The sequence below is a fragment of the Myotis yumanensis genome, unplaced genomic scaffold (assembly GCF_028538775.1).
Source record: "Myotis yumanensis isolate MYYU_CA2020_CCGP unplaced genomic scaffold, mMyoYum1.0.hap1 SCAF_10, whole genome shotgun sequence".
NCBI lineage: Eukaryota > Metazoa > Chordata > Mammalia > Chiroptera > Vespertilionidae > Myotis > Myotis yumanensis.
This window is the reverse complement of record NW_027223761.1, coordinates 37,399,736-37,426,016: the sequence shown is the minus strand read 5'-3', so window position 1 is coordinate 37,426,016 and position 26,281 is coordinate 37,399,736. Positions and strand designations below refer to the sequence as shown.

Genomic DNA, 26,281 nt, shown 5'->3' with positions numbered 1-26,281 from the left:
GCACTATTCAAATTACACTAATATATTTTTAAATGTTTTTTTCACACTACATCTATATTCTGTTTTCAACAGAGCAGCCAAAGTTGCCCTTTAAGACGTAAGTCAGAACTCTGTGACTCCTCTGCTCAAAGCCCTCATCGGCTTCACTTTTCAGATTCAAAGTCCGTGGTCCTCACCACCATTCATTCCCCAGTGACCTGCTCTTCTTCCTTTTCCCCTCCCTCAGCCCTCATCAAGCTGGCCTTCTTTCAAATGCCTCAGGGTTTGTGTATTTGCCTTTGCCTGGGACTTCTCCTAGATATCCCCATGGCTTGCTTCCTCCGTCCTTCACACCTCTGCCCAAGTGACATTTTGCAAGACCATAGTCTACATTTTGGAGAGTATGCGCCTCCTCACTCCTCCCCCATGCCCTGGCTCTTTCTATTACAGTTCACCACTTCCTGTTCTTCATACCCTTTCCACCATCTGCTACATGTGTATTTCCTTGTTTATTGGATGGTGGTCTACCTCTGGCATCGGACACCCTGTGAGGGCTGAGATGTTTGCTTTTTTGTTTCATTACTGGATTCTTAGCACCTGCAACAGTACCTGACATACAGTAGGTGCTCCATAAATATTTATTGAATAAGTAAATAAAATTTCATTTTTATATGTTCATAAAAATACACAGTAAGTTTTTCCCCATGATTGCCTCTGGGGAGTGGGATTGGGAGCTGAGGCGAGAACTTTCACCTTTATACAATTCTGTAGCATATGAAACATGCACTATTTCAGTAATCAAAAACTAAATTAAAAATATTTTAAAAGAAAACATAATGGGTCCATCTCTCCTTCCAGGTGATTCAAAACACTTTTTTGAACTCTCTTCTGAAGATGCTGAAAATAATTTCCAACAAGAACTACCTTAGGCTTGTCTCTATGGTATGTACCATCCTTAGTTCAGAAAATACCAATAATCCTGGTGCTTACAAAGTTCTAACACCATCAAATAGACCAGAATTCAGAGACGGGCACACACACACACACACACACACACACACGCACGCACACACACACACACACACACACACACTGTGGCTTGCTTGTGCTATGAGTCTACTGGGTAAAAAGCTTTTCTAATCACACACCCAACAGCTCTTTGCACCAATTTCCTTCCTCCAGCAGGAGGAAGAATTTTCATTAGTTATTCTTTGTGCTGTTTCCTCTAAATATTCAACATTGCTTCTGACAGGGTGAACCTGGTTTGGTCCCATGTGGGCTACAAAACCCATCCATTGCTAGAGGGAGCTCTTGAGACAAGATACATTGCCTCCTTGAGCAAGGAATCCAACCTAACTTAGCATGACCCGCATCTCAGGACACATTCACACACCTACACCAGCTACATACATCCCATGCTGAGTGTCTTTCATAAGCGGTCATGGCCATGAGGCCTCTGTTTAAGCAGCTCCTGGTCCTCATGCTGAGCCTTTACCCCCAGAAGCACACTCCTGGTAGTGTTGGTAATACTCTCACTGGGAGCTGGTCCACAGGCCCCTGGCACTAGTTTTCCCTGAATTGTTAACTGGCCACAGAGGCTCCTGGCGAGCCTACCAGGCCTCTCCCTAACAGGTGGCAAATGGAGAAAAGAGGAGGGATTTCGCTCTGAGGGACCAGGAGGAGGCCCAGCCTGACCATCCCTGAAAGTTTCTGAAACTCACCCTGGAAAGTAAGGCAGCAACAGCCAACTCTCATCACCATTTTGGTACAGAAACTGGAACTTTCGAATTTTAAATGAGAGCAAGCCAACCAGCTGTGTTATTTTTTCTTTCTTTTTCTTTTTTTCTTTTTAAGAGAGTCAGCTGGAATAAAAGTCAAGACTATTTGAGAACCAGCCTCTGGTGGACAGTTACACTTGATTTTATACATGATATTTACTATGTTTTGGTGAAGCAACAGATTTGGGCTGTGGGGCTATTGCTGACAAGGAGTGTAGCTTTGCTTCTTCGGAAACACGGATTTATTACTCCTCAGCTCACGCTCCATTTCTAGAGACTTGTGATTCTACTGACACTTCAGACAGGACATCAGTTTATTCTGGAAGGGTCCGGCTTTGGGGTCGGCCCATCCATGTGATCTTGAGCAAGAGAACTTAGCCCTCTGAGCTCCAGTTTGTGTATCTGTTAGGTGAAGGTAATATCTACCCGGTAAGATTTCTAATAGGATTAAATACGATAGTGCAGCACAGTGCTTAGACACAGTGTCGTACCTGAGACAGGTGAGAACTCAATACATCATTACCATAAATCATTACTATAAAGTGAGACTCCCAATGTTCTCCATCTAAGACTTTTCAGCTAGAATCTCCCACAATTGCCTAGCAGATTCTCGAAACAAACAAATCTCAAGACCAACCACTCTAGAACCTCTTGCCCAGGTTCCTCCTGCCTGGAACTTCATCAGAGGAATAGAATTGATGCTACACAAACGCCAGATCTCAAATTTAATTCACACAAATACACACCAACATCCATGAGGCTGACCCTATGAGGAACCTTGGACTGCAGCTCAGGGATCTCACAAGGTAGCTGAGCAGCCACAGCCTCGCCTCTGCACAAAACTGTGAACAGGAGATTGTGCGTTGCCACCATCAGCCGAGCCAGAGGTAGGAGGGGAGCTGTGACAGTGGAGAGTGCAGAAGGCTCATGGTGCCGTATCCCTGCAGTCCTGCCCCAGCCGGGAGACCACAGTCATCTGAAGACCACTGTCCCTCAGACCCTCAAAGGGCAGCACTCCCTCTTCTCATCAACCCTGCCTCTTTCCTTCTGTCCCTCAATTCAGCAAACCTCTATTAAGTGCCACCACAAGCCAGGCACCATGCCAGGTGCTGGGGAGCTCCCGGTCCAGCACACACGACAGCCACCACCATGTAGTTCTCAAAGGAGTCGATGGCCGGGGTGTCCTCCGGAGTGAGTCCAGACAGGGGAAGGGTGGGCCAGACTTTTGGTACCTTAGTGTTTGTGGCGCTGTAAACAGTTCTGTTAGCAAGAATGTGCCGGCCAACGGGCCACTCACCACATTGGTTTCCTACGTGGCTCTGGCCCACTCCACAGGCCTCTGTCCGGCGTTCAGATGCTCTGGGGGACTTTCTAGCCACTTCGAGGTCCATGCCTGAGAGTTGGAGGTGGAACTGCTCTCTGTGGGCAGCCTTCCGGAGCGTGCGGATGGCTTTCCGGAGCCTCTTCTCTGTTCGCTTTACGATGCAGCTCAGATCACAAGCAGCTGCAGAAATGAGAGGACAGCGGTGGGGAGGACGGCAGGCTGCAGCCCGTGAGGATGAGCAGGGCCCCCCAGTTCCCTGTGGTCAGCGTGGGGAGACCTGGACTGAGCACCTAGCAGGCTGGGCAGCATTCAGTACCAAGAGAAATTTGTTGACCAAAATGGTAGCTTTGGGTTTTCATGAAGCGGATAAAATCATCAGGTTCCAAACCAATTCAGTTTAGTTTGGGGGTGAAAAAAAAACAGGAGATACTTCAGTGGTGGCACTACACCCCCCACCCAAGAAGAATGGAAAGTGAAAGGCGAAGGAATAAGGAGCAAGCTGTGAGAAGCCCGGCACCGTGGACCGTTTTCAAACCAACCTGTCACCTCCTTTTGGTTAGTTTCAAGCTCAAACTCAACAGTGATAAACACTTCCTTAGTGGCGCTTGGTCGGCCTGGGGCGCCCGGGACTCGCTTGCGGAAGCCGCATGTAAGGTGTGCGTAGTGGAAGCTCTCTTTTACTGAGCTGTGCTTCTCTGTATGAAGAAACAAAATCATCGGGAGCCAAATTCCGGCAAAGCACTCAGTCGAACATTCGCTAGAGCTCAGTAAACATTTCATTAAAACCACTCTCAAGGGACTAAATGATTAACTCCAGATGCCACGACGTTGAAAGCCCTCAGCTTGCAGCACGATGACATTTTGATGTTGAAGAGTCAGTATCGCCTCCTATGTAACTTAATGATTGAGCCCTTGAAAGTCATTCTCATGGATAAATGCTGGATGTTTTCGACTGATCAGCCACATACGTGGCAGGCAGGAGCCAGGGTCGCCTTGCACTCCTGAGTGCCCGTCTGCTAAAGGGCACTCGTGATCTCACAGTTGGTTTCCTTAAAGCTGGACTGTGATGTGCCAAGAAGGGGCTGAGACTTGAAATAAGGAATGAGCACAGGAGTGGAAAGCAGGAAACCGACTCCTGCTTTGAGGCAAACTGACCTTGAAGTAATTCCAACCCAAAGGGAAAGCTGGGACGCACATCAACACTGATGTCTCATTTTGAAATAAGCAGGAGCGATATATGGCACAAAGAATCAACAGAACCAAACAGTGTCATGAAGGCATCTAGGATGGGAATGAAAGTGTTGGGCAAAGCAGGGCTCTGCACGTCCCTGGGGCTGACTTTGGCTGTCACCCCCTCCCCCGCCGCCTGGCTTCCAGTGACTCTTTTAACGAATGATTGTTTTTTTCTTTTTCTTGTTTTATAATATATATATTTTTATTGATTTCAGAGAAGAAGAGAGAGGGGGAGAGAGATAGAAACATCAATGATGCTAGAGAATCATTGATTGGCTGCCTCCTGCATGCCCCACACTGGGGTATGCAACCTGAACATGTGCCCTGACTGGGAATTGCACAGTAACCTCCTGATCAATGCTCAACCACTGAGCCATGACGGCCGGGCTAACTAATGATTGTTAACCCGAATCAAAGAGCTGATCCACATATCACCCACACAATTGAATTGTCTCTATTTTAAAATCTTGTTTTATTGAACTTACATATCATCTGTATCATATTCTTCTTTAACATTACAAGGGTGTTCAAAGCTCAACCATTCACCAGGAGCCAAAGAAAGAAAAAGGCCAATTCAATTTGCCCTCTGTATATTTCCCCTAAGATCAATCTTACTTTTTCAAAAGGTTAACTTTAAATCTCTAAGTAAACAGATGTTCATTTCCCCCTTTCAATTTTCCCATATTGATTTTTTTTAACTTTTTGTTTTGAAATAAGTTTAGAATTACAGGAAAGTTGCTAAGATAGTGCTGAGAGTTTTCATTTATTCTTCACCAAGTTTCCCCTGAAGTTAACTAACTTCTTCCATTAACATGTACATTTAGCCCTAGCTGGTTTGGCTCAGTGGATAGAGCTTCGGCCTGCAGTTCCAATCTGGTGAAGGGCACATGCCAGGGTTGTGGGCTCAATCCCCAGTAGGGGGTGTGCAGGAGGCAGTCTGATCAATGATTCTCTCCCATCATTGATGCTTCTATCTCTTTCTCTCTCTTCCTTCCTCTCTGATATCAATAAAAATATATTTTAAAAGATTTTTTAAACAAACGTACATTTATCAAAACTAAGAAACTAACAGTAGTATACCACCATTAAGTAATCTAAACACCAAATCTGTTTTTCAATAATGTTTTTTCCTTCTAATCTAAAAGTATAAATGCCCACTGTGGAGAATTTGGAAAATGCAGAAGAAAATAAAAATGAAATCACCCATCATCCTCCCCACCCAGATATAACCAATACAAATGATATGCTGAGCATTTTTTCCTACCTACCCTCTTTTTTTTGTTTACACAATCTGGGCTGTATTAGATATACAAAGTGTTACCCGCCCCCCCCCACCCTTTTCCATCTTGCAACAAGAACATGTTCCTATGTCATTAAACATTCTCTGGAACATATAATTAATAGCTGCATAATCTTCCCTTAAATGGAGGTACCAAAACTTATCTTGGTTAGGTACTTAAAAAAGGCAGTCCAAAGTGCCTACAGTGAGCTGTATGTTTGTTTGTTTGCATGATTTATTTGAGGGTAGATTGGGGAAAGAAGCCTCCCCAACACTTGGATTCTGATTTTTGTCCCCTCTAAAATTATTTTAACGAAACAATCCTGGAAATGTGAGCTGGGGGGAAAGAGGAGGGTTGGGTCCTGCTCTTCTCAATAAGGCCAGTTGGATAGGATTTGCTCTGCTGAAGCCTCCAGAAACCAGATCCAGCAGGAAAGCTGGATATCACATCCTTGTTCATCAAAGATTATCCTCTCTGAGCCAAACCTCTTTTCATTTCTTTGGCTTATATTTCAAGCAAACTTGAAGATCTGGAAAATTTAACCCAATATGATCGCAGCGTGCTAATGCAGCTGAGAGCCCTGATCGATTCCTGCGAACTCACAGGTTTCCCCAGAGCTCCCCCACCTGTACCTCGCCAAGGAAGCGCTGAAGTCCAACCCCAGAACTACACGGGATGCTAGGCTAGGCTCCTCCTCCTCCTGTGCAGAGAGGCCTTAGAGATTCTGAATTGTTGGACCCCATCTGAAGGGCTCGAGCTGATTACGGGCCCCTTTCCCAACATGCAGGCAGGCTCCCTGCGCTGGCCATCTGATTCCATACCTGGTTGTGCTGGTCGCAGACCCTCGGGAAACAGCTCAGCCTTTTTCAAACTACACTTGCCTTCATTTAGCTTAAAGGTTACACTTGTCCTGATGGTGGCGACATCTTCAGAAAGAAACAAGTGAGAGAGGTTACCTTCAGAGGCAAAGGAATGGCAACACCAGCTGGGTAATGGAGAGCTACCTAGTGGCTGGGTCCCACTGCACGCTGCATACCCTGAGCCCCTCTCTTAACCATGAGCCCAAGAAAGGTTTGGACCTTGAGGAGCCCATCACCTGGGACTGGGGCACCAGGAGCCTCCTAAGAACTAACACTCGTCCATCTGAGCTGAATAAGGCGCTCAAATATAACAAAGGGTGAGCCCAAAACAACCTCAGCAGTAAGTTGTTGTTGTTGTTTTAAAAAAAGAGTTCATTTTTGTGCCTTCCCAAGAAAGAAGACCAAAATCCTCTAGTTCAGCGGTTCTCAACCTGTGGGTCGCGACCCCTTTGGCGGTTGAACGACCCTTTCACAGGGGTCGCCTAAGACCATCCTGCATATCAGATATTTACATTACGATTCATAACAGTAGCAACATTACAGTTATGAAGTAGCAATGAAAATAACTTTATGGTTGGGTCACAACATGAGGAGCTGTATTTAAAGGGCCAGAAGGTTGAGAACCACTGCTCTAGTTCAAAAGTTGGACAAGGCTGCTGAAGAACACGGGGAAGGGCAGATTCTCCTAAAAGCAGCTGCTCTGGGAGGACAGGGCTGGGGCCACCAGTCCACACTGAATGCACTCACTACACGTGGCTCGGATTTTCAGGATCTGGAGACCCTCACTTGGAGAGCCTCATGTGCAGAATTCTCCTCTCCTCCCACAGTCAGTCTGAACCACATGTTGGGCTCTGGAGCCAATGACCAGGATTCAAACTCTAGCTCTTCAATTTGTGATGAGAACTTAATCTCCCTGGTTCTCAGTTTTCTCATCTATAAAATAGACATAATTATGGGACCTACATTCCCAGGCTGTTGTGAGAATTAAATGAGATAATGCAAAAAAAAAAAGTGTAGCCTACTATCTGATACAGAGTAAGAATTGTGAACTATTTGCTTGCCCATCCTTGGAGTGGCCTAAATCTCCAAGTGACCATCACTGAGGGGTTTGGTGAAACACACCATGAAGTCTGCTCTGGCTGGTCCAAACGTGAGGCAAGAAGAACATGAATGGATAAAGCTTAAGATTTTGGATTCAGATGTCCTGGTCGAAATCCTGGCTCCGCTTTCTTATCTGAGCCACTCTGGGTGCATTATCTCACCTCTCTGAACCTCAGTTTCTTCATTTGGTTAATGAGAATAACAGTAAAATAGGCCTAGAGGGTTGTGATGTGGCTTAAATCAGCTAATACATATAATACAGTGGCTGGCGTATTTTAAATATTTGATCAGTAGATGCGAGCTGTTAGTATCCTGCTTTGGGCTTTTAGCTTTGCTCATATATATAATATGGACATCAAGAACCATTTCTTCATTCAGATGCTCTCATGACACAATCACAGAGATGTCTAAATCTGGGAAGATGAAGCTGCCTAAAAGCTTTAAATTTCATTCTTTTGTTTTGACAAAGCAAAAAGGGTTTGGGGTCCTCTCTCTGGACAGAATTCTTGCTCCCCCTGTCATACCCGTGTCTATCTCCACCAATGCCACGTGCCCCAGGCACACGTTCCCGCTGGGCCTTTGGGGTGCTCTAGGGTAGGGTAGTTTGGGAGACCTGAGTCTCCTGGTCCCAGAGCTCTGCAGGCCTCTGCCCAATATGATGACCCACCAGGGCTGAACACGGAGCCGCCCACCACACAGTGGACACAGTAAGTGTCTGCCACACGGTATGTCAGAGTGCAGGCACCAAGGCTACAGGCAAGAGCATCCTGTAACATGCTCATGGCCTCGAGGAGATAAAGAGAAAAGAAAACAAAGCCAACACCCAGGAACAGCACCCCAGAGTGAAGCCCACTGCACACAGTGAGCCCCAGAGAGGACACACAGATTCGGTAATTACCCCCGAAAGCAGAGTCATTTGATTTTTGCTGTTTGTTCCTGAGAGGAGGGGAAGTGCCGCAGGTGACAGAGTAGGCCTCTTGCAGTCCTAACAGACAGAAGGTGGATGATCAACACGTAAACAAGGTACAGTCTCACCTGATAGCCGCTAAAATCACCCCCACCCCCACTCCACACAGACCCCTAGAAAAACACCTAGCATGTGGGGGTCTCGAAACATCGGCCTCCAGTGATTGGGGTTGGGGGGGAGCCCTTTGAGGGCAGCTAACACCTAAAGGCCAGGAAGGCCTGGCCCTGGCATGAGGACCTGCCCCAGGGACCACTCACCTGACGAGAGGTGAATGCCAGAGTGACATCTGAGGAAGCACCTGTCTCCTCCGCCACTCTTACCGCAGTGCAGGGACACGTGGGGCGACACACTAGTGGGCAGGGCCCCCTTCACTTCTAGGCAGGACAAAATACAGACATTCACAGAAACAGAAGGACACTTCCAGGCGTGACGAGGACGGCTGGGTCCCAGGCAGCAAAGGCCCAAGAAAAGAAGGTAGAGCTGACACCCAGCATAGAACACAAGACACCGGGCACTGTTCCCCACCAAGGGACAGGAGCTATTTGTATGCTATTTTTTTTCATGCAGAAAAGCAACCAGAAAAACAGAAGCGAGTATAAACCTATGCAGAAGCACAGAAGGCAACACCAAAGAGCCTGCAAAGTATCTCCTGTTTTTGAACTCTTTAAGGAGTAGCTGCTACAGCTGAGGGGAAAACAATTCCGGGGAGGGACGGTCAGCAGCACTCCGGGTGCGAGCAGACATGGGAGAGAGCAGCTGGGCCGGTGGGAGCCCGCTGGCTGGCTGAGCCCTGGTGCCCCTTACCCACACAGTCTTTTTTATTCCAGTGGAGCTTGTATGCAGAGTGGCACTGGCATTCGTAGCTGCCCACTGTGTTCACGCAGACCTGCTGACAGCCTCCGTTGTTGATGCTGCACTCGTTGGTGTCTGGGGAACAAAACACAGCAGCTCCTGTCACAGCAGCCCATCACTGACCCGCTGGCACATCCATCCCTTGAGGAAGGAGCAGGAGGGGAGTCACATGGTTGAAACTCACTAAACGAACGGCAGGAACCGACTGCCTTTAGGATGTGTACTTGGCACCAACTGACCCCACTCTCCACTCCCTGGATTTCCTGGCATGAGCCTCGTGAGGACAGTCTCAAGTTCCATTCTTGACCAAACCATTCCCTGATTAGGGAAACTCGGAAAGAGTCACACCCTCCTTTCAGATGCCCAAACTCAGATGCTGCACAAGCTTCCAAATTAAAACTCCACCATCCCCCTGAGCTACCTACCAAGGGAGACAGACAACCAGGGCTCCCTGACAGTTCCTGGAGTTGAATATAGAGAAGGAAAATGAGTGCACTCATCTCCATCAACCTGAGACTGAGTCCAAGTCAGAGGCGGCTCTAAGTAAAACCCAGACACACATCGTATTCAAGGAACATGCCCGTGGGATTTCTTGAGGGACTAGAAGAGAAGGTTTTTAGTTGTGCCAAGAATGTATTGAAAAGGAGAAGAGAGATAACACTGTCTATAGCAAATCGCTACTACCCATTCTCCTTAAGCACAGTATACAAACATGGAGCAGGAAGTATTTAGGCCACTGGCCCCCAAATCCTCAGACCCTCAGAATCACCTTGGAAGCCCCAGATATTCTGAGTCAGAATCTGAATCTGTGTCCTCAAAGACTGCTGAATGAACCTGCTGGCCAGGGCCACGGAGTGGGAGTCATTTGGTGCCAAATCTGATCTATGCCATATTGTCTCCTTGACCATAAGGGCAAATGACATCGGGACCTGTTGCTACATGGGCACAGAGCAGAGAGATGGTCAGTGGTACAGCTTCCAGCTCAAAGACCTGCTTAAAGAGCAGCTCAAAGGGCTTGAACAGGCCTTGCAGTCCGTTCCTATATACTACAAAGCTGTGGAACTGTTGGTGGCCTGCTGAGCGACTTTACTATCTGCTGGGAAATTGCAATGGATAGGGTATCAGCTCCTGAGCGATTCACCATTCTCTGAATACAACCTTATCAATAGTCAATAAAGAATTCACAGCTGAAGAGCTTAGCTCTTCTCTCTGCTCCATATCACACTTGAAGTGTTAAAAGGATAAATGGGGGGGAGGGGGTGTCCATTAGCAGATGCTTCCCTTGAGTCGATGGATTCAATGCCACTTCACAGGGACTGGAATGTCCCATTCATCCCCCAATGTAGGAAAATTGGCCCTCATCTGGGGACACTTTAAAAGTAAGCCCCGTTCCTCTACTGGCCCAGTCTCTGACTTCAAGAATGTTGGCATTCTGCTCACCTCCACAGTGGGTAAAGCCATAGAGGGTGTACCCTTTGTTGCAAGCGCATGTGAATGTGCCAGGGTAGTTGATGCAGCTGTGGTCACAGGTCCTATCCAAAGAGCATTCATCCACATCTGTAATTTTAAAGGGAGAGGGCACCTGAAACCAACTCTCAGGGATGCATGGCGAGAACACATTTATAATAACACCAGTTACTGGGGAAAACAACACAAACAGAATAAAACATTACCTATGAGTTCTCCCACTCACTTGTGTTTTTTTTTTAAAGTGTTGAGCAGCCCACAATAAGTATACTCCCTGCCAGGACCCTTCTTTCCAAATTCTGTTGCAAATTGCATTGCCTGTGAGCTCAATTGCTTCCTCTCACCCATGCTTATTCACGGGGCTGAGTAATTTATTGTTGTATTACTAAACAGCAGTAATAATTCCACAAGCTAGAGCAAATTAAAAGGAGAACACACTTGTGTTGGAGATAAATCTGGTTCCTCTCTTTCTGATCTTCCCAGAATGAGTCTTCTGGCCACGGAAGGCCTGTTGATCCTGGGTTTTAATGCCCGCTGTGCTAAAAGAATACATTAATGCTAAGGTCCTCAGTCATTTCCTTATTGCAGACACTGAAATTTGGTGTTTAAGCTCCAAGCTGGATCCTCTTGGACAATCCCTTGGCTTCGTTCCTCCCCCGTGGTTCAGTCCTGTGGGGCTCCTCCCATCCTGGTTCAGTGTGGAGGCATCCCTGGCTTCAGCTGAGGTCCTGAAAACTAGCCTCAAGACTGCATTTGTCAGTGTAATCACCTCTTCTTTCCTGGTCTGGTCCTCACATCTTCCCTGTAGACTAGAATTTCAGAGCTCACTTCCTCAGCTCTTTGCAGGGCTCTGACAGAGTTACGACTTGTGTCTCCAAATGGATAAACCAGGACCAGTGCAGAACTCGGTGGGAGCCAACTAGACCATTGCTAGACCTCTTTTCAACACCAGATGTGCCACGAGAAACTACATTAATAAAAACACAAACATTTGGAAGGGCTAGAAGAATTAAAAAATGAAATAAAAAAGGGCAAATTCTTGCAACACCTCTTCTTCCCTAGCTTTTCCCAGAAATCTTGGCAATTTCTTCAGTAAATTTATTCTGTGCAAATATTTGTTCTACCAAGACTGATCAGTGAAAAATGAGAAAAAGTCTGTTTCTTCCCATGTAATTGATGTCACTCTATGAATTCTGTTATTAACATCAGCCAGTTGTGGAGAAAGTAGACTCTTCCAGTAGCTGACTTTGGCTGCTCGTGACGGGCTTTCGCTTTGCCAAGAATAATGAGATCACTTTTCTAATTCCTTTTTAATGTGTTTACACAGCTTAAACAGTATTTCTTGCTCTATACATTATGAAACATTATGTAGAACAGCGAATTTGCTTTCCAAGCCAAATGGATGAAAACCACACAGTTATGGTCTAGCATGAACCCACTGAATTTAAAGGGGACGACGATGCTTGAATTGCCTAAGAAGAAAAATCCAAGAAAGAAACCTAATTCACACGCTAAGGTTAAAAAAAAAGGTAATGTTACATCTTTAGTATCTGAAGTGAAGTCAGATATCATATTCTGATTTTTATTTAAAATTCTGGGATTTCTAAAAAAATTAAGTTAGGCCATTCTTATTTCCAGAAATGGAACAGGAATAAATGATAGCAAATCTTTTTGGAGAACTTCTTCCTGAAAATATAAATGGTGTCCCTTACCCCAAAGAGCTTACCACCACCCCAAACAGTTACTGTCACCCAGAGAAGTTCCTTGCTGCACCCCTTATGTGGGAGGGATGCATCTGAGAAGGGGTCAGCCATCCTCGCCCAGGACCCACCATCCTCTCCTCCACTCAATCCCCTCCCTTCCTCTCCCCAAGCACCAAAGGCTACAAACAAGGGCTACAAGGAAGAGACCAACTAGTTCATGGCCTTGATTATGGGTTAACCCCAAGATTTTGCTGGGAAAAGGCATGTTAACTAAATCTACATATTTTGCCATCAAATTTTGTTATAAAATACATAACATTAAAAGAAACTTTAAAAACAAGAAATTATTCATAATCTCAACACCCTAATACAACCATTTACATTCTATGATCCAAAGCATCTCTAGCATCAGATTAGACCTCTGATCTAATCATACCACGTAGGTTCTCTGAAGTATTCTCTAATCATTCACAGGTTAATTTCCAAAATATATCAGTGATTTCATTCTACCTAACAGATGAACTCAGCGAGGCACAGGTTGGAGATGGGATTAATGACTCGGTTGAGAAGCCCGACGAGCCAGTCTCTGCCAGGGCGGGGTCTCGTCTTCTCCACTCCAACCAAGGGGCACTGCACAGCACAGCACAGCTATGTTTCAGCACATACCTTGGCAAGACTTCTCATCTGTTAATAATTTAAATCCCTTTTTGCAGCTGCAGTCAAAACTGCCCACGGTGTTTTTGCAGAAATGATCGCAACCTCCATTGCGGGTCTGGCACTCATCAATATCTGTAACAGGCAAGCATCGGCAAATCAGACAGCGATACTTGCCTCGTTTTCCACAAGTCCCTGAAGTACTATTGTGTGTGCTTCATGATTCTCTGAAACAAAAACAGACCCATAGAAGCACTTACGAATGTTTGCTGACGTTTTCAATCTTACACGTGTTTTCTGGTCTGGCTTAACCAATTGTGAAAGACAAGAACCTAGTCCCCTTGAGAACTGTGACTTACACTGCCCTTGACCAGCTTTAGGAAACAATCGATGGGAAAGAACGGTGATGTCCTGTTGTATTCTCATCCTTGCCCTGCTCTCTCAAGATAAGGTGGCTCCCTTTGGTATACTTTCCATTCCAGTTTAATCATTAAAGTTATAAGGAAATAGAACATTTGTTTTGGCAAATTACACAACAATCAAATAGCCTTAATGCTTTTAAATGATTCCTGATACTCAAATAAACCTTATCTAAGTTTCATCTGGTAACTGGTTACCTACTATTTATCATGTTGAAGAACGAAGCCTTTGTAGTCTTGCCCATGAAATACTAGTAGGTCATTGGGGTCTCTATTTATCAGTAAAAGTTAAAGGTACGGTTATTAACTAAGTTCTCTGGATAACAATCTTGGCTGTTATTTACATAATCTCTAGGCTGTTATTTATGATATGTTGATAGTATCTCCTATAAATGTTCCCTTGAACTTCTGCCTTTGTCTAATAAGGCCACGGCCTGAAATGGATTGTGTGATACATGTAGAAGCTGACCTTCTCAACAGTTAGTGTAATTAAGCTGGTTCTAATTAAGCTCACTCAATTATAACCTTCTACTAGCCAGGGAAGAATGGCTTGCATCAATATGAATTCTAAGCAAATCTGGAGTCACTCCAGGAGGTGTGAGGGGAAGAGCTGCCTTTATCCCCACACATTAGCAACACGGGGAGGCACAGGCTACCTTTACAGGTCTTCCCATCCAACTGGAGAGTGAATCCAACGGGACAACTGCAATGAACACCTGTCGAGGTATCCTTACAAGTGCGATCACAGCCTCCATTGTTGACAGCACACGTTTCTGACAAGGAGGTACGAAAAAGGCAATTAGCTTCCTAAAGAAGTGCTAATACAGGTGAGAGGAAGAAGATATTAGTCCAGTACTAATATTTAACAAAGCTTCCTAGCTGATGTAGCTCAGTGGTTGAGCATTGACCTATGAACCAGGAGGTCATATTCAATTCCTGGTCAGGGCACATGCCAGGTTGCAGGCTCAATGCCCAGTGTGGGGTATGCAGGAGGCAGCTGATCAATGATTCTCTCTCATCATTGATGTTTCTATCTCTCTCTCCCTCTCCCTTCCTCTCTGAAATCAATAAAAATATATTTTAAAAAATATTTAACAAAGTTCATGAAAGCCAAGAAGCATGGTGGGGTATTCACGGATGTACCCCCAAGTCTCTGCACCTGCAGATGAGATAGAGGGAGAGCGGGTGCACTTCCCCGACTCATCTAAGTAAGTGGCATCTCCCAAGGAAGCTTGACAGGGTGACCAGAGGGTAAAGGAGCCTCTCCCAACCTGCTGAGCTTTTCCTTCCACTGGCTCATTTGAAGCCACTAAAACTTCCTGTTGATCCACAGCCAGAGACCTGCTAAGTATGACACATCTGGCAGGCTAGAGGTGAATACCGAACAGAGAAAAGGGGGGAGGGGGTGTGCTCCTTCCTTAATCCTGAACTCTTGCTCCCTTCGAGTAATGGGCAAAACAAGAGAAGGGAAGCCTTGCCCACCCCAACCATTCCCTGGTCGCAGACCAATGGCTTCTTCCTTGCAACTGTCAGTGAACTCAGATTAGAAGTTTAGCTTTCCCTGAAAGGAGAAAGAGCTGTCAGAACCACATGCAAAATCAGCCCCAGTTGTTAAATCTCATCTATAGAGATGCAGAACAATAAGCAAAATGGCCTTGTCGTTCTGCATTTCATACAATTACTCTGAGTAACAGACAGATGCTCTTCAACATTCACTCAATTGTTAGCATCTAGGTATCCAGAAATCTGGTTTTACTTCCGTAGCTACCTCATTGGGAGCCTAGGGGCACAAGCTTAGCTCTAAGTAAATATGACAGACAGGACATATATGTTTACATGCTTCTTCTCAAAACCTCACTAAAGTGATTTTTAAAGTACAGATCCTTAAGGCAAAGAAAACAGCAGAGACTAGGTGAAAGGTGTCAGATATTCTGGTGTCATGTCCGAGGAGGAGCAGTAATTGGTGTAGCGGAAAGCTAACCCCTAGTGGTCTGCAGAGGGGGTGCTAATGAGTGGTAAACTCATGTGAACTACTGAAGCCCAGAAGGCCCAGGAATTGGAGGTAACAAGTTATTCTAGAGCACCGGTTCTCAACCTGTGGGTAGCGACCCCTTTGGGGGGTTGAACGACCCTTTCACAGGGGTCGCACCTAAGACCATCGGAAAACACATATATAATTACATATTGTTTTATGATTAATCACTATGCTTTAATTATGTTCAATTTGTAACAATGAAATTGGGGGTCACCACAACATGAGGAACTGTATTAAAGGGTCGCAGCATTAGGAAGGTTGAGAACCACTGCTCTAGAGGCAGAGGTGAGGATGGAAGACTGATTGAGAGTCTATATAACAAACAGATAAACCCCAAGATTCCTTCCTAAGTACCCCAGTCAGATGACTACCTCCTCCTTATTGGGCTACATCAGAGACATTTATTCTGGAGAAGAGGGACCAGAGAAGAACTGGACTCAAGGGCACCAGGAATAGCAGAGGGGAGGAGGAGGTACTGTCAGTGAAAGTCCATACCAGTGGTTCTCAACCTTCTGGCCCTTTAAATACAGCTCCTCATGTTGTGACCTAACCATAAAATTATTTTCGTTGCTACTTCATAACTGTAATGTTGCTACTGTTATGAATCGTAATGTAAATATCTGATATGCAGGATGGTCTTAGGCAACCTCTGTGAAAGGGTTGTTCGACCACCAAAGGGGTCGTGACCCACAGGTTGAGAACCACTGGTCTAAACCAACAAAGAGAAATGGCAAATTCTCCCACTGTCAGTCAAGCCTATGTTCCCTCAGCAGGAGATTGAAAGGTTTCTCTCCATAATCAACCAAGGACCTTATATGCATGGCCCACAGACACAGACAATGGGGTGGTGAGGGGCTGGGGCAGGGGGCGGGGGTTGGCTGGAGGGGGTCAATGGGGAAAATAAGTAAGTAAGTAAGTAAATAAATAAATAAATAAAATTGAGAGCTGAAAGAAAGATTCCTCTTCAGATAAACTGACCTACCCAAGTGAAAACAGCTATAGATACCGGCATTTGCGGATCTCCAAATGAAATGGCTAAGACACTGCCCAGTCACTCAAGCATAAAGCCCACCAGCTGACAATATCCAACTGGCTTTTAGTATTTCACTATTAAATATGAAAAGTCAGCCAACAGTCACGAAGCATTTCAGAAAAGTCTCTAATATGAAATAAATACACCAAGTCAAACAAACAGGGAACTTGGAGGAAACAAAGATAATACAGGAAACAAAAGAGAAGTTCTAAAAAAAAAACTTAATCATTTATTTCCTTAGAGAGATCAGAAGAGCATCCATGAAATAAGAACAAGTTCCTACAACAAAAGACCAAAGTAGAAATTTAAAAAGAATCCTATAAAAGGATTAGGGGGAAAAGGGGTGGGAAGAAAAGAAAAGAAAAATTTCCTGGAAAGTAGAACAAAAATGTAAAGAAGAGAAAAGAGAAGAAAACTAGAGAATCAATGCAGGAGTTACAACAGCCAGCTAATAGGCGTTCCAGAGAGAAAGAACAGAGAACATGGAATGAAGAAAATTATTAAAGAAAAAAACATGAGAAAACTCAGAACCAGACAGAGGACTTGGATGTCCATATTAAAAAGCCAACTGAGTGCTCAGCATAAGAGGAGGGAGAAGTCCCACAGTGAGGGGCATGATTGTGAAATTTCAGATTCCTGGGGGCAAGGAGACGACCCTAAAAACATCGGGAGAGAAGCTTTCATAGGTTCCATAGAAAGGATGAAGAGTAAAAACGACTTTAGACTTTTTGAAACAACACTGAATGCTTGAAAACAATAGAGCGCTATTCCAAACTCCGATGGAATATTCTTTCCAGCTGAATTCTATACTGAGCCAAAGCCTCAATAAAGTGTAGAAGTAGAATATAGAGGCATTTTTCAGGCATGCAAAGTGTTAAAATATCTATGTTTACACATGGAAACTAACGAAAAAGACGTGGGATCCACCAAAACAGGAGAGTGGTGAAGGGAATGCCAGGCTGGTGCGAAGGGGAAACCCAGAGAGTCAGGCCCCCCTAGAGCAGGTGGCAGCCTCAGAAGATACTTTTTAAACAGAAAACAGAATCGGTAAGTTAACTGCTGTATTGACTTTAACACATTGAAAAGCGTTTCAGAGCTCTGCCAGAAATGTGTAAGAGAACTGGTAAGAAGTACTTAGAAAATGAAGCTGACAAAGAAAATACAGTCATAGCACATCATGTGACTCTCGGGTAAATCATATTTAGATATTCATAGTCTTATGATGTAAACACATAATACTGATTTAATTCGTGATAAAACCATGTTAAGGGTATGAGGGAGAGAGAGACAAAGAGTGAGAGTTAGGGGATGGGGCAGAAGAGAATGAAAATTTAGTGTTCTGTAGCAGGAAGTCAAAAGCTAATATCTAAAATTGACCCATCAAGACATAACTGTAAAATATCTCAATAAAACTAGAAAAAAAAGAGAAATAACTGTATAGACTCCACTTTTCAGAAATATGGGGAAGGGAGGTCAGGAGAAGAAATAACTAGGAGAATTCAAAATTATTGCCTCTGCCCAGCCAGTGTTGCTCAGTGGTTGAGCACCGACCTATGAACCAGGAGGTCACAGTTGGATTCCAGGTCAGGACACATGCCTGGATTTCAGGCTTGATCTCCAGTAGGGGGCGTGCAGGAGGCAGCTGATCAATGATTCTCTCTCATCATTGATGTTTCTATCTCTTTCTCCCTCTTTCTTCCTCTCTGAAATCAATAAAAAATATTTCTTAAAAATTATTGCCTCTGGCAAACGGGCTGAGGAAATGTGAGTTAGGAAACAAGGACATGATGTATCTCATTACAAGCCTCGTAGTGCTAATTAAGTTTTTTTAAAATATATATATTTTATTGATTTCAGAGAGGGAGAGAGAGATAGAAACTCAATGACGAGAATCACTGATCATCTGCCTCCTGCACGCCCCCTACTGGGGATCGAGCCCACAACCGGGGCATGTGCCCTTGACCAGAATCAAACCCGGGACCCTTTAGTCATAGGCCGACGCTCTATCCACTGAGCCAAACCGGCTAGGGCACTAATTAAGTTTTTAAAGTTTTTATATTATTCATGTGTAATGTACTATTTTGATTTAAGGCAATCAAACACAATAATGTTACTAGGGCAGAAGAGAGCTCAGAAACGTCACCTGCCTGGTGACCAGTGGCTGCTCAGTACCTTCGCTGACTGCTAAATCAAAAGATAGGCTTTAAGTCAAGCCCAGCTTCCTCCAGAATAAAAATGTGTCAGAGGATCTGTCTGACACCACGCTCACAGCCACCACCCCGACTTGCGCTGTCATCTCCAGCAGCACTGTGGGACCTGCTGCAGACCCTCCCCTGTCCCACAGCCCAGGGCCCCTCTCTCCATTCATCTCTGACAGTGACATGGGCTGCAGCCAGGAAGAGGAGATGCTGTGGACAAAAATAACCGACAAAGCAGCAGCCTCGGAGGGGCTGCCCGACATGCCTCTCGGCTCACAGTTGCCGCGAAGGATGGGGACTGACATTCTGAGGAACCGCATGTTACTGCCCACCCACTAGGTCTCAGGCACTGGATTCGGGGCACTTGTGCATATCGTTATCTTAATTGAGCTTCCTGACAACCCTACAAGGTAGGTCTTAGTGCGTGTATTGTAAAGAAAGACTAACGGGAGGCGAGGCTCAGGGCAGTTTACCCAGGTGTCACCGTTAGTTGGGGCAGCGCTAGGCGCTAACCTGGTTATTCTGATGGCTGGGTCTCGGGTGATGACTAAACAGCAGTGGGTGAAGATCAGATTCACCCTGGCTTGACAGGAGGTGCTAACCCCAGTCCAGCTGGTCTGAGAGCACATGGGTCCCAGGTTCAGTCCTGATGTGGTAAATTGGGAGGGAAATGGACAATGAGGGGGCCATGGAGAGAGGGTGAGGGTTCTCGCCTACCCATGAGCAGCCGCCGTTTCACCCGTTTATCCCCGTCCACCACTGAGGTGGCATTGTTCTCCATCACCTCCAGGGCAGTGTCCTCTCGCTCTACAAGAAATGCAACAGAGCACAATTCTCAGAACGAATGAGTCAGATGATTCATCGCCGGCATAACCACTTCCGCTGAAATCCCAGACATGAGAACAATGTGAGAAATGCGCCTGTTCGCTCGATAATAATGTGTTGTAACGAGGCTCTGTGGGAAACGCAGCACGCTAAGTGCGTGCAGAGCCTTGGTGAATAATACGGAAAGATTTCTGAAGCATGTTGCACTGACCAAAGAGAGGCCAGGGAATGCAAGCTTCAGATTCACGCCAGGGCCCTTAGTCCAGCCAAGGACACACCATGCAAGACAGGGCAGGCGTCCCACCAGGAATATGCAATCCTGGCTCCCGCAGACCATAGAGGCCACTGTGTCATCACCACAGCTTCAACTTGCTATCGCCCCAGCCCCTTGGGATGTGTTGTCCAGTCTCTTCAGGAGAAGCCTCGTCCGGGAGAGGTGAAAGGGCTTTCCAAGGTCGCACACGGAGAGAGGGACCCCATTCCCTACCACGCCCACTGCCACGTGTGAAGCAGCACGGGACCCGTTTGGGGCCAAATGCATTGCAAGCATCTGCATCTGGTGCTAAACACCATTAATGATTGGTTAGGGTGAGGGTGAGGGTGAGGGTGAGGCTGAGGCTGAGGCTGAGGCTGAGGCTGAGGGTGAAGGTTAGGATGAGGGTTAGAGTTAGTTAGGGTTAGGGGTAGGGTGAGGGTTAGGGGTAGGGTGAGGGTTAGGGATAGGGTGAGAGTTAGGGATAGGATGAGGGGTAGGTTAGAGTTAATTATGGTTAGAGGTAGGGTGAGGGTGAGGGTGAGGGTGAGGGTTAGAGTTAGTTAGGGGTAGGGTGAGGGTGAGGGTAAAGGTTAGGGTTAGAGTTGGTTAGGGTTAAGGTTAGTTAGGGTTAGGGATGGGCAGGCTGGGATAGACCCTCACCCGGTATGGGGTCACCACTCACCAACGCAGCTCCTCCCATCTGTGTGCATCTTGTACTGTGGGTGGCAGCTACACTCTGGACCTTCAGCTGTGTCCTCACAGGAGTGCTGGCACCCACCGTTGCCATGGTTACAAGTCACTGAGAGGAAAACGAATCAATACATAAAGCACTGAGATTTCCGCAACCAGGGCTGTGTTTGCTCCAGAGAACTCTGATTCTCATGCAGTCAGTACGTGAGCATGACTGACAGAGAGAGTATGTGCCAGGCACTATGTATGGAAGAGAGCCTAACTCAGACCTTGTTTCTGTCTAGGTGAACAGGTAGTCACAGTGTGAAATGGAGAAATGCTGAATGACAGATCTGTGCAAAATTGTATAGTAGGTGGAGATGGGTGGAGTGTGTGGGGATTTTCACCGTTTAAGGGAAATTATACCAAAATATTCTAGACTGCTGCTTTGCTCTGTCAGGAGAAGTTTGCACACACATGCAGCTGCACGGGGCTCTGGGAGATGTACCAACACTCTATGTCTACGTACAATATTTAATTTGTACGTATGTGTTCAAATCAGATTCCATCTGGATTAGTTAGGAAGGGTGGTTAAGCAGAGGAAATGATGATTCCTTGCACATAATTAATGCAATATTAATCAGTAATTACACAGACCATGTATGAGTGCATTGATGAAAAGCCAAAAAAAAAAAAAGAAGCCACTATCCTTTCATCAAAGTGAACAGTGCTTACCTCTAACAAAGGAAACGGGAGGGGGGAGGTGATATTTTCTTTACGCACTTTGGACGGTTTGAATTCTTACATAAGCATTTGTGATTTTTCTAATTTAAGAGAACGAAATGCATATTTGTGATGTGAGAGACTGTTCTGTGATTATAGTCATGTCAATATTGTGTTGTGCATGTGAACAACTAAGTAGGAAAATGAAAAAAGTGAAACAGCTGGTGATGTGGCAAAATTCCGGATCTTTTATAATTATAATGTTATTTGAGCAGTGGCATCTTAAAACCATCTTAAATTTTTAAAAATCAGCTTTCAGAGATTCTCCTGGCCCCTGGGAAAGTGAGGCAGGCCGAGGGTCCCCCTGCACAGGTCTCGGGAGGCCTGGGGCCTCCTTTGGAGACACCTGGAGCCAGGACAGGTGCTCTTGGCTCTGCCCAGCCCCGGACCCCCCGGGGACAGCCTCACTGTGAGGACACCCCCTGGGGACCCCGCCCCCACCCCCAGAGCCTGTCAGAACTCGTCTGTGATGGTGGCACCAGCCCTGGGTCGGCAGGCTTCCAGGCTGCATGGCTCTGTGATGGGGACAGTGGAAAGAAGTCTCTCACCAGCAAAACTGTCTCATCTCAACTCATTATATTGTGCACCTGAAATTTATATAATGTTTTATTTTAATTTAAAAATACAAAAATAAAAAGGAATGCAGTGACTTTTAAAAAACGAACAGCTGTCTCCTCACCTCTTAACCACTACAGTCTACTCACTGTGAACTACCCTCCCTGGCCAACTGCAGGAACTTCTAGAAGGGCGGGGCTCTGGGCAGAGTTCCTACAGGGACCCCCGCAGTGTTTCCTCGGGCCTAAAAGCGGTTGAGGCACACCTTGAGTGGACAGTTGTTTCCTACTAGCCATCGGAGCTTTATTATTGTATCTCGCCATCGTGTGGCAGCTGTGTCTGGACTGTGCGCACCATTTATTGATCCATTAATTTAAAAGATGTGGACTGAGCACAGCCTGTGGTAGGCACCAGGAGAAGACTGAGAGGCAAAAGTAAGACAAGGTCCTGACTTGGAGGGACTCATAACTGGGTAGACACACATAAATACACAATTTAACCCAGAGGGTCAAACCCTATGCGTGACTCGGCTGTGGGAGGCCATGGGGAGGATTCAGAGGCAGGAGAGCCTGGCCACTAAGAGTGCCAGCCCTAGAGGTAGGCGGACCCACCCTTGAATCCTAATTTTTTCACTCATTCCCCGTGTGACCTTGTTGCTTTACCTTCTCCACAATTTTCTCAACTAAAAATGAGAATGATGTTTAGCTCCTAGGATGGTGACTATAAGAATTAAATGGGACGTGATACATCTTCGGGCAAGACTTTGCACATAATAAATGCCCCCCCTCTCCCCCGCCCCAAAGGTAGCCACCACCTTTGTCATGATTAGAAGTTAGGCAGGATATTAAAAGTTGAGCGAGAGTTCACCAAGCCAGGAAGGGAGGAGTGCTGGGAAAAGGCTTGTGGGCATGAGAGAATGTGGGCTGCTCTCTGATCTGAAAGGCAAGGAGAGGCAGGCACGGCTTCTAAGAGAAGCAGGGACCAGGTAGCAACCAACTATGATTGCCAGAGGAGTAAGTTTGATTTTATCCCGTGGGAATGGGGATACGCAGCCCCCAACATTCACACTCCTTACTCCTGAATTTCATTTCCTTCTGATTGGTTCCATAAAAAAGCATCACTTCCCTTCCCTTTGGGGGCTACTCAGTGGAGGTCAGTGTCTCAGGCCCGCAGCCTTCCGTGCTGCCGCTGTGCCATGAGGAGGCATTTCTGATGCTGGGCTGCCGATGACAGATGACAACGTTGGGGCAGGATGGTGCCCGGCACGGGTGTGCGCCGGTCTATACTTACAGATGCAGTCTCTCTGGTTCTTGGCCAGCTCAAAACCAGGTCTGCATTCGCAGGCGACGCTGCCCTTTGGAGCCTCTTTGCAGATGTGACTACAGCCGTGGTTCTTATTCATGCAGCTCAGACCCTCTGCAAAACAGAGCAGCATGGGACCAGCGGTGAGCTGCAGGCCTGCCTGCCTAGGTCTCCAGCAGTCCCATATTTTTAAAGAATATGTCTCATTAAAATCAGAGCAGGATAATTAACAGGGACATGAAAAATGTCTTATGTCACCCAGGAGATAAGATGTCTCAATTCTCCAAAAAGAAAGCTCCCACCAGTGTGGAGTCAGAGCCTGCTGACCCCGCTGACCCCAGGAATGGGTCACCAATGCTGGTCAAAGACGCAAAGAGAAGATGCAAAGAGAGTGTCCCCAGGAAAACCTGCAGAGAGACTGAAGAGGAGCCCCAATATTTTCACATACTTTCAAAGACGATTTTCAGGAAATTCCAACCCTCCTCTCTACCCCCACCAAATCCACACTTGGGAGGTGACTGTGACCACCATGTTCTGGCACCACCACATGGACACCTGTCCAGGGGCCCCTCTGTTGTGACCTCCTTAGTTAGTCCCTGGGCCCCTCCCTCAGCAGGCTTGAGGCACAAGCTTCTAACAGTGTCATACAACAACAACAACATGACAAAACAGAGAACAGAGAGAGGTCTCCTACATGTGGTTTGCCTTGGCTGCGGTATAATTCTTTCAGGTCGGGTATATTATAGGTTTCATTAGGCCCAATCTTGTGGGAACGGTGGCGGGAAGGGGGACAGGTGGTTATTTTCCCGGGTGGTTAGACATACATGGAAATGATGGGGCCACAGCAAAGTGTACTCCCTGTGGTTGGCAGCATTGTGCTGAGAACTGGACGCCTGCCGGCACTCCGCGGGAGCTATCACCACACCCGAGAGCATTCTCCCAACACCATTATTAAGTACACACTCGTGTGATGCCTCTTCAAATTTGCGCAACGCAACTCTAAAACATCTTTGCGAGCAGGGATTTTGTTCTCATTGGCTCTCTACTAACAAGATACTTTTTAATCCTGGAAGTAGCACTGTTTTAAATATAAGTATGAAAGGTTTTCATTCCACTTCTCTAGGATCCCACACTGCTCTGTATTGTTCCCCAAAAACCTTAGCCCCTGGGTTCTAATGAAGTCAAGTCATTTCTCTCCAATTCTACCGCAGAGCCATCGGCCTACGCTTAACTGGAGTAAATGTTCAATACAAGCAGATGCCATTCCTGTTCCCAAAGGCAGCACACCAGTGAACCCATCCCACAGCCTCCTAAAGCCTCCTTGGTTTTCATCTGCCGGGTCCAAGCTGTTTGAACGCCAGCACTCTGTCTGCTGGAAGTTGCTGGGACTCATACGCCCAGGCCAGGGGCTGCTGTCAATTGACACAGAGCGGCTTGCACTGGGTCAGTGGAAGGCTGTTTGCTCCGGCTGGTGATTTCTGAAGGCATTATTTTCTCCCGGTGCCAAGAGCTGCCTCTGGAAGCAGTGTCCTGTCTTCCTGGGCAGGCACAGCAAGCATTACGTCTGTCCCTGGGTCAGCAGAGCCTCTGAAAGGACAGGCGCCAGGAGCGCCTAGGGGTGCAGGGAACGGTGCCCGAGAAAAGGTGGCACTGACACCTGCAAAGGACGCTCCCCAAACGGGTCAGCTGCTTCTTTGCCTTCTTCCTTTTCAAGTCTGCTTACAAGACTGTTAAGACATTTTCAAAGCGACCTTTACAAAAAAATATTTTGTAAGAACTGTGTGCCAGACGCCACAGAGCTACACATCAGTTGCCCCCTGATGTCCTATCGTATCAAGCTAGACCTAAACTTAGCAGGAGACCATGGAGCTTTCAATGGCTCTCGAGGTGCTGGGCTTTTTAAGGGGTGGCCCGGAGCTTTTCAGAGCAGCCTGACTCAGAACAAGCGCACTGCTGGGGAGGCAGGGGGGCTGGTCCGCACCGGGAGGCCCAGCCATCCGAGGTCCTGGCTCCCCTAGAAGTGTGCCTGGCAGTCGAGTTAGGGTTGTCCACTCCCCAGGAGGGAAACAGCTCAGAAACATTGGAAATGCCCCATTCTGGCGATCCCCAGACTCAGGCTCTCAATGAAGAATACTTCTGGAAGCCAAATAAAAATATGCCTTGCCAACAGGGCGAGAAACATTCCCCAAAGGGGGGCGCAGGCCCTGCTGAGAGCACAGCCCCTTCCCCATGGCCCTAACACCGTCCCCACTCCTCTGAAGAGGCAGCGGTACCAACATCTGAAAATACGCTCCGAGCAGACAAAACCAAAGAGGAATGCTCATTCTGAGAGCCTGAGCACCATGAATAGGGACAAAGGCAGGCCGGGCGACGTCTCTCTCCAGCCCACCCCCATTACATGGGTGAAAACACACAGTCTCTGAGAATTAAATCAACCGCTTGAGCTCCCCCTCAGAATCAGCTATGAGGATCCCCTAGACCCGTGGTCGGCAAACTGCGGCTCGCAAGCCACATGCGGCTCTTTGGCCCCTTGAGTGTGGCTCTTCCTAAGCCTTAGCAGTACCCTAATTAAGTTAATAACAATGTACCTACCTATATAGTTTAAGTTTAAAAAATTTGGCTCTCAAAAGAAATTTCAATCGTTGTACTGTTGATATTTGGCTCTGTTGACTAATGAGTTTGCCGACCACTGGCCTAGACTGAAGAACATTCAGTGAAAAATTACTGAAAACAACAGCAGTACTAGAAAACGCTCGCTTGCAGTGCTACCTTCTTTTCACCATTTTTCGAGTCTCCACTGTGGGTTTTAAAGCCCGTTTTAATACCGTTTCTAAGGGTTTAATGTGCGTGTCAGGGAGGAAATCCTACAGGAGCACCGTTCAGAGACTGTTCTATTTGAAGAGTTAAACCGCAGGGTGGAAGGGGTCCCCACCGCAGCGCGCTATAACCTGTTGGCTCACGCGGACAGGCATTTGCCAAGCCATCGGGGTGAAACACAACAGAAAGTC

At 46.5% G+C, this 26,281-nt stretch overlaps 1 protein-coding gene across 1 annotated transcript in view; it reads right to left on the bottom strand.

The window, feature by feature from the left end:
* The window catches only part of SCUBE2 (signal peptide, CUB domain and EGF like domain containing 2), a 68,317-nt gene that overhangs the window by 25,050 nt on the left and 16,986 nt on the right, over nucleotides 1-26,281 (bottom strand). The window contains exons 5-16 of the mRNA XM_070425334.1: nucleotides 23,262-23,387; nucleotides 20,647-20,763; nucleotides 19,601-19,690; nucleotides 14,274-14,390; nucleotides 13,211-13,333; nucleotides 10,815-10,931; nucleotides 9,327-9,449; nucleotides 8,780-8,896; nucleotides 8,454-8,540; nucleotides 6,416-6,520; nucleotides 3,621-3,776; nucleotides 3,055-3,261 (exon numbers count right to left, since the gene is read on the bottom strand). Coding sequence (XP_070281435.1) covers nucleotides 3,055-3,261; nucleotides 3,621-3,776; nucleotides 6,416-6,520; nucleotides 8,454-8,540; nucleotides 8,780-8,896; nucleotides 9,327-9,449; nucleotides 10,815-10,931; nucleotides 13,211-13,333; nucleotides 14,274-14,390; nucleotides 19,601-19,690; nucleotides 20,647-20,763; nucleotides 23,262-23,387 — 1,485 coding nt within the window. The remainder of the gene's footprint in view (nucleotides 1-3,054; nucleotides 3,262-3,620; nucleotides 3,777-6,415; nucleotides 6,521-8,453; nucleotides 8,541-8,779; nucleotides 8,897-9,326; nucleotides 9,450-10,814; nucleotides 10,932-13,210; nucleotides 13,334-14,273; nucleotides 14,391-19,600; nucleotides 19,691-20,646; nucleotides 20,764-23,261; nucleotides 23,388-26,281) is intronic.